We start from the raw sequence: 13,069 nt of genomic DNA on the forward strand, positions 1-13,069 counted from the left end.
CCTGGCACCCTAACATAGTTCAACACAAACCTTTAATGAAAAAAATGAATAAATAGTCAGAAATGGCTGGTGGGTGGTTAGCGCTTCAATATGTTTTCAAAGCAATGTCCAGCAGTGTCTTGGTCCAACGTCACACGAAGACAACCTTTAGTTTTAAAGCTTAAATCAAATAATTGAGTTTCCTCGGAAAATATACAAAAGAAAGCACAAGTACATTTACAACTGGTCCACCTATCAACGTACTATCCACTCTAGGTCATGAGGCCTACCCCTACAAATCAATAACCAACCCACAATCAACATTAATATATTAATGTAAAGAAACCCAATGGTCCAAATACTCAACTAATAATGTCAACAACAAAAAAAATCCTAAACATAAAAGCAAGAACCTATCTTATGATAATAAGCACTCAGTTGCTTCAGTTAGTACTTGAGTATTTGAAAAGAAAACTATGTAAACACAGAATAAAATCAAATAGTTTTATTACACCAAAACAGGGAATTTGATCAGAAGTTCTGCAGATAAAAAATAAATGACTCAAATCATTTAACAGGCATAGTGCTCAGTTGAGAGTCAGACTAATATGGAACCTTCTATCTTAACAAAAATAACAACTATTCATTTGAGCACAAAGCATTTCTGCGTCCCAAATGACACTTTATTCCCAATATAGTGTCCAACTTTTGACCAGGGATCATAAGGCTTATAAAGGAAAACAAAAAGCAGTTTGTATATTGTAAATGACTTGAGCATCTGATTAACCAGGCAACAGTCCAAAACTGACCCAAGTGATTACCAAGAACCATAGTTAGATCGATCATCCCCATTCCCCATATTATTTTCTTGATCTGAAAAAGAGATGGCTTTCTATGATATTTCAACAAGCAGTCATAAAAATAAAAAAATCTATTAAAAAAACATGCTTGGCCAATTTAAAAGGTTCTCGTCTGTTTCCATTCCTGCCCGTGTCATGAAGTGATTAGGCTGCTGTGTGTCATTGTGTTTGTTTACTCTGTTTTGTACTCCTCCACATGGCACAAGACTTTCTTCCTCTGACGCATCATGTGGAAGTAGAGCTGAGGAAACACTGGAAAGAAAACAGTCAGATCAACAACAAGGAACCATAGAGTCATACTCAGAACTATCAATTTATGTGTATTGTCACGCCCTGGTCTTAGTATTTTGTGTTTTCTTTATTATTTTGGTCAGGCCAGGGTGTGACATCGGTTATTTTATGTGGTGTGTTTTGTCTTGGGGTTTTTGTAGGTCATGGGATTGTGGTTAGTGGGGTTGTCTAGAATAGTCTATGGGTGCCTGGAGTGGTTCTCATTCAGAGGCAGGTGTTTATCGTTGTCTCTGATTGGGAACCATATTTAGGCAGCCATTTTCTTTGAGTGTTTCGTGGGTGATTGTTCCTGTCTTAGTGTTTGTTTGCACCAGATAAGGCTGTTTAGGGTTTCACGTTACGTTTATTGTTTTGTATTGTTCGTGTTTATCTTTTATTAAAGATTAATCAAAATAACCACGCTGCATTTTGGTCCGCCTCTCCTTCGACAGAAGAAAACCGTAACAGAATCACCCACCACAACAGGACCAAGCGGTGTGGTGACAGGCAGCGGCAGCAGGGGCAACGAAGTCTGGATTATACGACTTGGGAGGAAATAGACAGGTGGGCGGTCGACCCAGGGAGAGTGCCGGAGCCCGCCTGGGATTCGCTGGAGCAGTGCGAAGAGGGTTATAGGAGAATGAAGTTGGAGAGACGAACACGGCGGCGTGGATGGAAACCCGAGAGTCAGCCCCAAAAATGTATTGGGTGGGAGTCACACAGGGAGTATGGCGACGCCAGGTAGGAGACCTGCGCCAACTTCCTGTGCTTACCGGGGGCTAGAGAGACCGGGCAGGCACTGTGTTATGCTGTGGAGCGCACAGTGTCCCCAGTGCGGGTGCATAGCCCGGTGCGGTACATACCAGCTCCGCGTATCGGCCGGGCTAGAATAAACATCGGGCCGGCTTACATGGCACCAGCCTTGCGCACGGTGTCCCCGGTTCGCCTGCATAGCCCAGTGCGGGCTATTCCACCTCGCCGCACTGGCAGGGCGACCGGGAGTATTCAACCAGGTAAGGTTGGGCAGGCTCGGTGCTCAAGAGCTCCAGTGCGCCTGCACGGTCCGGTCTATCCAGTACCACCTCCACACACCAGCCCTCCGGTGGCAGCTCCCCTGCCAGTCTGCAAGGAGCAGCCAGAGCTGCCAGTCTGCAAGGAGCCGCCAGAGCTGCCAGTCTGCAGGGAGCTGCCAGTCTGCAAGGAGCTGCCAGAGCCGCCAGTCTGCAAGGAGCCGCCAGAGCCGTCAGTCTGCAAGGAGCCGCCAGAGCCGCCAGTCTGCAAGGAGCCGCCAGAGCCGCCAGTCTGCAAGGAGCCGCCAGAGCCGCCAGTCTGCAAGGAGCCGCCAGAGCCGCCAGTGTGCAAGGAGCCGCCAGTCTGCAAGGAGCCGCCAGAGCCGCCAGTCTGCAAGGAGCCGCCAGAGCCGGCAGTCTGCAAGGAGCCGCCAGACTGCATGGAGCCGCCAGAGCCGCCAGTCTGCATGGAGCCGCCAGAGCCGCCAGTCAGCATGGAGCCGCCAGAGCCGCCAGTCAGCATGGAGCCGCCAGAGCCGCCAGTCAGCATGGAGCCGCCAGAGCCGCCAGTCAGCATGGAGCCGCCAGAGCCGCCAGTCAGCATGGAGCCGCCAGTCAGCATGGAGCAGCCAGAGCCGCCAGTCAGCATGGAGCAGCCAGAGCCGCCAGTCAGCATGGAGCAGCCAGAGCCGCCAGTCAGCATGGAGCAGCCAGAGCCGCCAGTCAGCATGGAGCAGCCAGGATCCGCCATTCAGCCAGGATCCGCCAGTCAGCCAGGATCTGCCAGAGCCATCAACCTGCCTGAGCTTCCTCTCAGTCCCGAGCTTCCCCTCAGTCCCGAGCTTCACCTCAGTCCCGAGCTTCCCCTCTGTCCCGAGCTTCCCCTCTGTCCCGAGCTTCCCCTCTGTCCCGAGCTTCCCCTCTGTCCCGAGCTTCCCCTCTGTCCCGAGCTTCCCCTCTGTCCCGAGCTTCCCCTCAGTTCCGAGCTACCCCTCAGTCCCGAGCTGTCCCTCAGTCCGGAGCTGCCCCTCAGTCCAGTGGGGCCCTTGGTGAGGGTTACTAGGCCAAGGTCGGCGGCGAGGGTCGCATATCTAAAGACTTTGTTGAAGTGGGGTCCACGTCCCGTGCCGGAGCCGCCACCGTGGACAGACGCCCACCCGGACCCTCCCCTATGGGTTTAGGTGTGCGGCAGGGAGTCCGCACCTTGGGGGTTAGGGTTAGGGGGGGTTCTTTCACGCCCTGGTCTTAGTATTTTGTATTTTCTTTATTATTTTGGTCAGGCCAGGGTGTGACATGGGTTATTTTATGTGGTGTGTTTTGTCTTGGGGTTTTTGTAGGTCATGGGATTGTGGTTAGTGGGGTTGTCTAGAATAGTCTATGGCTGCCTGGAGTGGTTCTCAATCAGAGGCAGGTGTTTATCGTTGTCTCTGATTGGGAACCATATTTAGGCAGCCATATTCTTTCAGTGTTTCGTGGGTGATTGTTCCTGTCTTAGTGTTTGTTTGCACCAGATAAGGCTGTTTAGGGTTTCACGTTACGTTTATTGTTTTGTATTGTTCGTGTTTATCTTTTATTAAAGATGAATCAAAATAACCGCGCTGCATTTTGGTCCGTCTCTCCTTCGACGGAAGAATTGGCAAATATTGTGTTACGTTTAACTTTAAGCCAATAGTGGCTAACCAGAGGTGGGATAATGTCAATGTGGCTTTGATTGGATAGTAGCTGGGAGCTTTATGTTTATGACAGTTTGCCATGGAACACATGAAAAAAAGGCAAGTACTTTCAGATTTGATTGGTGAGCTACTCGCAGGTGGGCTGAGCTCGCAATCTACCTGTTGGAGACCCTTGATCTAGAGTAAGCAAGCACGAAGTGCAAGGTAGAATATTACAATTCACAGCACGAAGCTGATTCACCTTAGACATAGCTAGGTCTTTCCACAAATTGGGTAGTGTAACTTGGTAAAAACAAAAATGGTTTTAAATCACCTAATTTTAACATTCTGTCTTAAAGAGTATATGTTCAACTCCATAAAAAAACATGTTCCCCCATCTCAGGGGTTAAATCAAATAAAAGTAATTGCCAATAAAGCGGCATTAAAGAAACAGGCTTGACTGTAACAGTACCGACTGACAGGGTTGAGGTTTTCATCTTAAAAGTCAGCCATAAATCCCCTTGTGACAGGAGGAATGGAAGCTTGTGTGCAACCCGGGAAGGGCAATTGAATGCTTCACATGTTTTTTAATATATTTTTAAAAAAGATCAGTCCCCTTTTTTAAATTTTCACCTAAAATTACAAGCAAGCAAGGATATGCAAATTATTGATACCATTTGAAAGGAAACACTGAAGTTTGTGGAAATGTGAAATGAATGTAGGAGAATAACACATTAGATCTGGTAAAAGATAATACAAACAAAAAAACATGAGTTTTCTATTTTTTTTTAGCTTCCCAACAGAAAATACACCAACTTTCACACATCTAGATGGCCGGGCAACGTGGGTGTGGAGCCAGAGACAGCAGTGGGGTCAAACTGTAGACCCTAGTTCCTACTTTTGAATATAAAATGGATTTTATCAAATAAAACTATGCTACATTTTATCTCTGGGACCCTCAGGATGACAAATCAGAGCAAGATTAGTGAATTTAAGTACATTATTTAACTTCAGAGGAGATTCAATAAAACCAGTTGCTGTGGTAAGTGTTTTGTTGTTGTGCACTATCCTCAAAACAATAGCATGGTATTGTTTTTCTGTAATAGCTACTGTAAAATTGGACACTGCAATTAGATTAACAGCTTCAATTATTTTCTGCCCATATAAAACATGTCTATGTCCCGTAAAGTTGTATGTTGTATACAACGTTTTCTGGTCACATTAATCGCATATTAAGCAACAACCATCCCGGTTTAGGGACACCGATCCCGTAGAGGTTAAAAATGTCTAGCCTATCTATGGGTAACAGGGTTGACATGTTATGCTTGACACACTCAGTTTTCCACCATAAAACACCAGAAAAATGGTCAGTTCACGTAACAGGGTTGACCTTAAAATGAGGGACACATGTAAATTAATCAGATGATGAAATCAATACAAAATCTTCAGAAATGACTGTCAAAGCAAGAATATAACTAGGGCTTCACAATGATGGTGAAAACTTGAAATGTTGTGGTTGTGGGTTAAAAATCGTCCTAGAAGTCGGAAAAACATGACAAAGGTACTTTAGCAAGTCTTTTTTCATATAGAAAAATCTGATTTATTGAATTTTCCATGTGGTCACTTCATTTAATATAACAGGCTTTTAAAATGCAATATTGGTGAACAATTTCTACTTAGAATATCAAAGGGATGCTAAATGTACTCTATTCGTGGAACAACCCAGCTACAGCAGTACTGTACATCAGTGGTGAATTGTGGTGGGTAGGAGAGAGACTTACATGGAATGTAGGAGACCATGGTGAGGATGAGGAAGGTGTGGTAGTCGAATGAGAAGTTGTACTTGTTGGGAAGGGTGACAGAGTAGAGGCCTGTCTTCTGAACGTAGGGCAGGGCTGCATAGACAGTCAGCAGTTCGCCAGTTACTCCCATGGGGTACAGCACTAGGAAGAATGTGTACCTGGAGAGATTTTATTTCATTTTTTAGAAACTCTTTATTGGCACCATTTAGCTACTGGAAAGAGGGAGAGGAGGCATCACTGGTAAACAGGGACTAGCACACCAAATGGGTAGCTCATAACACTTTACATTTTACAAGTTGCTTGTAGTAGTAACGCTGTATATTACAATAGTAACATTGTATTATCATTAGTTATATAATTAGTATTGCATAGTAATGGAGTGAGACCTGATCTAAATCACTGAGGCTAATCTTGGCACCCTTAGTTGAATTTCTCACCTACGTGACGCTACCTGTCATATACCTCAATCTGCCTTTGAAAAGCAAATTGAATGTGAAAAGAGCAAAGCACCAGAACATTGGGAGAAGATTCATCAACATTTTCTACCAGGCAACAAAAGAAGGTCCTTCCCCACCAGTAGGCTACTGGAGCTTGTTAAGACTTTGTTGCCATGGTTGTGACTGAGAAAAAAAATATTATGGAGGTGGAGTGTCATAACAGTTTCAAACACTCCCATGTTCCATCATTCTATATTTAACTTCCATGGACACATATAGAATAAGAAAGCCTCCGGGGATAAAGTCAAAGTTTCCCTACCATTTCAAATATTGCTTTTGTTTTACTGCTTTCAACCCAGAATGTTGCTTTATGGCCTTAGACTTTTAGTGAATAAATAGAGGGGTGTTTTTGGACCCACGTATTCAAACAACACAGATCATTACACTGTATTTATGACATCCTGTTTGATTAAATGTGAGTGCCTGTGTCATCCACCTGTCCAAGTCAAATCAAATGTTATTAGTCACATGCGCAGAATACAGTGAAATGCTTTCTTACGAGCTCCTAACCAACAATGCAGTTTAAAAAAACCCAGATAAGAAAAATAAATAAAAGTAACATGTAAAAAATAAGTTACAAACAACGCAAAGAAACAAACAAAAAACACAATTGTTTGGGGACACGTAAAGCTTCAGCCTTCTTCTCCGGCGCCAGGGTTATGCCATAGAGATACATACAGTGCCTTGCGAAAGTATTCGGCCCCCTTGAACTTTGCGACCTTTTGCCACATTTCAGGCTTCAAACATAAAGATATAAAACTGTATTTTTTTGTGAAGAATCAACAACAAGTGGGACACAATCATGAAGTGGAACGACATTTATTGGATATTTCAAACTTTTTTAACAAATCAAAAACTGAAAAATTGGGCGTGCAAAATTATTCAGCCCCCTTAAGTTAATACTTTGTAGCGCCACCTTTTGCTGCGATTACAGCTGTAAGTCGCTTGGGGTATGTCTCTATCAGTTTTGCACATCGAGAGACTGAAATTTTTTCCCATTTCTCCTTGCAAAACAGCTCGAGCTCAGTGAGGTTGGATGGAGAGCATTTGTGAACAGCAGTTTTCAGTTCTTTCCACAGATTCTCGATTGGAATCAGGTCTGGACTTTGACTTGGCCATTCTAACACCTGGATATGTTTATTTTTGAACCATTCCATTATAGATTTTGCTTTATGTTTCGGATCATTGTCTTGTTGGAAGACAAATCTCCGTCCCAGTCTCAGGTCTTTTGCAGATTCCATCAGGTTTTCTTCCAGAATGGTCCTGTATTTGGCTCCATCCATCTTCCCATCAATTTTAACCATCTTCCCTGTCCCTGCTGAAGAAAAGCAGGCCCAAACCATGATGCTGCCACCACCATGTTTGACAGTGGGGATGGTGTGTTCAGCTGTGTTGCTTTTACGCCAAACATAACGTTTTGCATTGTTGCCAAAAAGTTCAATTTTGGTTTCATCTGACCAGAGCACCTTCTTCCACATGTTTGGTGTGTCTCCCAGGTGGCTTGTGGCAAACTTTAAACGACACTTTTTATGGATATGTTTAAGAAATGGCTTTCTTCTTGCCACTCTTCCATAAAGGCCATATTTGTGCAATATGCGACTGATTGTTGTCCTATGGACAGAGTCTCCCACCTCAGCTGTAGATCTCTGCAGTTCATCCAGAGTGATCATGGGCCTCTTGGCTGCATCTCTGATCAGTCTTCTCCTTGTATGAGCTGAAAGTTTAGAGGGACGGCCAGGTCTTGGTAGATTTGCAGTGGTCTGATACTCCTTCCATTTCAATATTATCGCTTGCACAGTGCTCCTTGGGATGTTTAAAGCTTGGGAAATCTTTTTGTATCCAAATCCAGCTTTAAACTTCTTCACAACAGTATCTCGGACCTGCCTGGTGTGTTCCTTGTTCTTCATGATGCTCTCTGCGCTTTTAACGGACCTCTGAGACTCTCACAGTGCAGGTGCATTTATACGGAGACTTGATTACACACAGGTGGATTGTATTTATCATCATTAGTCATTTAGGTCAACATTGGATCATTCAGAGATCCTCACTGAACTTCTGGAGAGAGTTTGCTGCACTGAAAGTAAAGGGGCTGAATAATTTTGCACGCCCAATTTTTCAGTTTTTGATTTGTTAAAATAGTTTGAAATATCCAATAAATGTCGTTCCACTTCATGACTGTGTCCCACTTGTTGTTGATTCTTCACAAAAAAATACAGTTTTATATCTTTATGTTTGAAGCCTGAAATGTGGCAAAAGGTCGCAAAGTTCAAGTGGGCCGAATACTTTCGCAAGGCACTGTAATGCATTCAAAAATTATATAATATATTCAATATAATGACTGTGTTCTATTTCATTATGTGAGCCTTACCGTGCCCATTTGACGAGGTAGGGCAGGTGGTTGAGCAGACTGAAAGTGTAGAAGGAGTAACGGATGATCTCTGTGATGGTCCAGGCTGACACAAAGAGCAGGACACTGTCTTCATTCTGGACCTGTAGGGACCACACAGGCACCAGACAAGCATGAGGGTGGGAAACAGGAAGCACTCTAGCAGGAGATAGACGGGGGTTATGGCACAATCGTGCAGTTTGTAGCACCCACTACATACAGCATTCTATAGTAACTTTGCAACTCATGACAGGCATGGAGACAGAGACACAAGTCAGCACAAGTTAAAAAGCTAAATTCAGTCTTGGTAAGTTAACATAGATTCAAATGCTCACAAACATATAGAAAGTTTGAATGTTTCAGAGCTCACAAGCATGTCAGTGTTATTCACCATGTTGGTTTCAAGCATGTTTACTATTTCAGGCTCACAGACCTTAGTGTCTCCGCAAAGCTCTTTCTTTGGGACGAAGACAACTGCTGACGTAAAAAGGACTTTAGAAATAAATGTCATTGATTGATTGACACTGATGCACATAGAGATAAGGGATAAGAGAAAGAGAAGAGACGTGTACCTCTCGAACACTGTGTGTCACGGCCCAGGTTAGGAAGACTCGTGACAAGACCTGAAACCCTGTTAAAACTACTGAGGACGGCACGATCCCTGGAGCAGAAGACAACACAACGGTTAGAGAAGATGTATCACCTCACATCAGTTTTACCACGTTTTAGAGCACGGTGATATGGAGAAAATTATATGATTTCAATTATCCAATCAAGAGTTGACTACAAATAAAAAAGTATGCTACAAAGAATGATAAATAGGTAGCAAAACCTAATGCACAGTCGCAATATTAGCTCATTCAAATACAGTAGCATTCAACTGTATAACTCTATAGTACATGAGAATACATGCTATGGTGTGGCATCGGTGTTTGGCCAGTAGAGAGTAGCAGAGAACAAGGCCAGGTGCTGACAGACAGCTGCAGTATGTGAAAGGTCAGGTTTAGCTTTAAATCCCAGATAATGAGTAGTGGACTGTGAACCGGGAACGCCACAACCACAACGTAGCAGGGCCAGGCTCTTATCAGGCTTAGCTTATCCACCATCTTCTATATAGACTCTGAGCTGAGGGAATGGCTTTTTGTAGTAGGCCTATAGCTCCACATGCCTGGTTTAGTCATAAAGAAATACCACTATGTGGTCACCCTTGAACCTGTATGGGACTTTCAACAGGAGCAGAAGAATGAACTTACCTACTGCACAGTGCAATATCTGAGGGGAAATGAAAATAACTTAATACATAAACACATGGTCAGTGAACATACTAAACATGCAATAATATAATTTCCTAAATAAATACTCAAGCTGAATTGTCATGATAATGTTGCTATAACACAGCTACGGTATACTGTATGTAAACATTCCTCAAATTGTTTTTCAATGAACCATGGTTAAAAATTTAAATAAGATGGTTGTGCACCAATACAGTTCTTTCCACTAGTCAAGGAACAGACAAAAGCCTACACTAGTCTCTAAACCTAATCACAGCACAGGAAATGGCCAGTGTTTGAAGACGTTTTTATGAATGATTGGAGTTAGTATGACTGAGAGGACAATTACCCGGTAGACAGAGCTGGAGTTCCACTAGGCCTAATCCTTATCTCTGTGTTACAGTATGGCTGGCTGGAGAGGATCACACTAACACCCTACTAGGTATTTGTACTGAGTAGAGTAGGACAGAGGTGGAAGAGGGGAAAGGCCAAGGCCAGTCACTATGGAGGACTTTCTATTTAAAAAATTATAGTTAACGGCACTGTGAGACTAAACATTCCTGCCATTAAGTTGTATTCGTACAGTAGGGGACATACCCAACTCACCACCCACAGAAAGCGATGAGTCTGTTCTATTTACCCTTCTCTGAATAAAAGCTTGTATTCAGTGGAGAGAAAACATTTGGAAGGGAGTGAAATTCACATGTTGTTCTTAGTCATTTAGCAGGCGCTCTTATCCAGAGCAACTAGTGCATTCATCTTAAGACTGCTAGGTGAGACAACAACATATCACAATCATAGCAAGTACATTTCCCCTCAACAAAGTATAAAAATACATTGTTGTAAGTTTGTTAATGTTTTTAAATAGGGGGGGGGGGGGCACTACCGAATAACGTTTTGCTAGTGTACCTAATGAACATGACCCAGGTCTGACCTATACAACAGAGAGTATTCATTTCAGAAACCATTTACTGTTTAAGAACCAAACGGAAGCAAATGGAACGAAACAGGGAGGGACCTACCTGAATTTGTCCAATAGAAACTCTCGTCTGTATTTTTAGTTTAAAACGTTTTGCAACAGAATCTGCATAACGATTGCACCCTTGGCCTACAGCCACTCACCTCCAGAAGAGCTCCGGTCTGGAAAAACTTCAGTGGTTTCTCTATAGAGTAGTACAGGCCATGGTAGCTGCCTCTGGCCAAGTAGGCCCGCACCAGGCCCACGGCTATGACCAGCCACCTGGAAGAACACACAGATTTTCATTTAGGTCATTTAGCCAGGATAGTCCACTCAGTAACAAATGGCACTATTGTCCAAGGAGTCCTGGGTGGGAATATGTTTCTGATATAAAATAATAACCTCAGTTTGCTCTTAGAGGACAGGGTAAAGCAAAACAGTCCAACCACGTAGAACGGAGGCCCAATACATAGATACTTCTATCTGCATAATAATATACTTGAATAGGCATGATTGGTATGAGTGACTGAGGTTTTGAACAGATAGAAACTCATCTACTAAATAAAGTAATAGAAACTGAGCAGGCTACATAGCTCCTGAAAAGGCGGGATGTACCCCACTGTAGCTGGTATTCAATAGACAGAGAAAGTATGACACAAGGCAAATATCACCTCACCAGACAGGAAACAGAGGGGGGGAGCATTTCATATCACTCTGTAAGTAAATTCATTACACTCCATTGAGGATGACGTTTGGTATAGTTACATAAGACAATGGTTACTTAAGGCAAAAAAAGAAAGGAGGGTGGTTGGTTGGTAGGGGTAGAACGTCAACTTTAGCATCTTTTCAACTACTTTTTAGCTAATTTACAACTACTTAGCTAACCCTTCACTTAACCCTAACCCTTTAACCTAACTTAACCCTAACCCCTAGCCTAGCTAACATTAGCCATCTAGCTAGAATTTGTAACTTCTCATACATTTTTCAAATCCGTAACATATGGTACATTTTTCAAATTCATAACATAATACGAATTGTAATTTGTAACATACCATACGAAATTTAACATATCATACCAAATGCAGTGTCTTGCATTTACATACTCATTAATACAAAATGCTCTGAGACCAGGTTGTGTAAAGTCACTTAACTGGTCAGGATGGGAGAGCATCCATAATTCTGCACTTGTGCAATTTCTCTCACAACAATTTTGTGTCATAATAACCTAAGTGAAATCAGAGATATTGCCAGAACATTTTAGTCAAAGCAATACAAATATGTATTTAATGTAACCAATTATGATTAGATTGAAACTACATGCAGTATAGAACAATAGCTATAACTGTACATAATGACACCGTGGGCGCCAAATGTTTCTTGAAATACACCATTCACGGGATTACAGTACATTTTTATTTAACTAGACAAGTCAGTTAATAAGAACAAATTCTTATTTACAATGACGGCCTACACCGGCCAATCCCGGACGACGCTGGATCAATTGTGCGCCGCCCTATGGGATTTCCTTCACAACAACTTTGTGTCATAATAACCTAAGTGAAAATCAGAGATATTGCCAGCACATTTTAGTCAAAGCAATACAAAAATGTATTTATTTTGTATTTATTTTTTTATTTTAGACGCGCACTCAGCAACAATGTAACCAAAGACACTGACAATTGATACATTCCCGAAGAAGTCGGTTACAACGTAACAACACAGAAGTTCAGTGTGTGGCTGAGTTGAATTGCTACAGTGTAGCTGAAGGCAGCACAATGAAACCAGGCATTATTGTGCAACATATCCATAAAAACAGTTCGGGATCGAGTCTCGTAACAGGCGCGTGTCTTCTTCCCAAGCCATTCACTCTGGCATTTCATGCACCCTTGCACCCAATTGTCGTCAGGTAGCCTACAACAAGAAGTGTATCAGAATTATGTACATACCCAGCTGTCATTACCACGTTATATATAACCAGATACGCCGTAGCCAGTGCACCCGGTCCCCTCTTTTTCTTCGGGGCCACATCACTGTGCGCCGTCTTCGTGGTCCCCATAGCAGGTGCCGACATGACTGAACCCCACTTGGCGCTGCCGGATAAGTGTGCCCGATGGTACTAGTATTCTACAAGCAGCACAAACTGTGACGTCTCTTTCACATGGCAATGAGGAAACCTTCTAAATAAAAGCCTGCATTTCAAAACATTGCAATGTGGATAACTCATTCAAATTATATTGAATTTGAATCAATAGCCACGTTTATTGTGACAACAAGAAAATGCAATAAGTAAAGAAGAAATATGGTTTAAAAAAAAAAATTTAAGACCAATAATGAAAATAATACAATATTGATACTGATTGATATGATATTGATATGTTGCGAAT

General features: G+C 42.8%; 1 protein-coding gene across 1 annotated transcript; it reads right to left on the bottom strand.

Annotated features, from left to right (window-relative positions):
- Positions 1–462: 462 nt before the first annotated feature.
- On the bottom strand, positions 463–12,815 carry hacd2 (3-hydroxyacyl-CoA dehydratase 2). The gene is made up of 7 exons (XM_021579645.2): positions 12,632–12,815; positions 10,850–10,967; positions 9,710–9,728; positions 9,029–9,117; positions 8,439–8,560; positions 5,553–5,731; positions 463–1,091 (listed from the first exon to the last, which is right to left on the bottom strand). Exons 1-7 carry the CDS (start codon positions 12,754–12,756, stop codon positions 1,012–1,014), a joined length of 732 nt encoding a protein of 243 aa, XP_021435320.1. The 5' UTR covers positions 12,757–12,815; the 3' UTR covers positions 463–1,011.
- Positions 12,816–13,069: the final 254 nt, after the last annotated feature.

Source organism: Oncorhynchus mykiss, chromosome 22 (genome assembly GCF_013265735.2).
Source record: "Oncorhynchus mykiss isolate Arlee chromosome 22, USDA_OmykA_1.1, whole genome shotgun sequence".
In the NCBI taxonomy this organism is placed as follows: Eukaryota; Metazoa; Chordata; class Actinopteri; order Salmoniformes; family Salmonidae; genus Oncorhynchus; species Oncorhynchus mykiss.

Bases quoted from the DNA above. Each gene is read 5' to 3' on its own strand.
- hacd2 (XM_021579645.2), bottom strand. From the start codon at position 12,756: ATGTCGGCACCTGCTATGGGGACCACGAAGACGGCGCACAGTGATGTG. The intron at 10,968-12,631 runs GTATGTACATAA...GTGTTCTTCCAG, and splicing joins AACGTGGTAATGACAGCTGG to GTGGCTGGTCATAGCCGTGG. The intron at 1,092-5,552 runs GTAAGTCTCTCT...TTTTCTTTCCAG, and splicing joins CATGGTCTCCTACATTCCAT to TGTTTCCTCAGCTCTACTTC.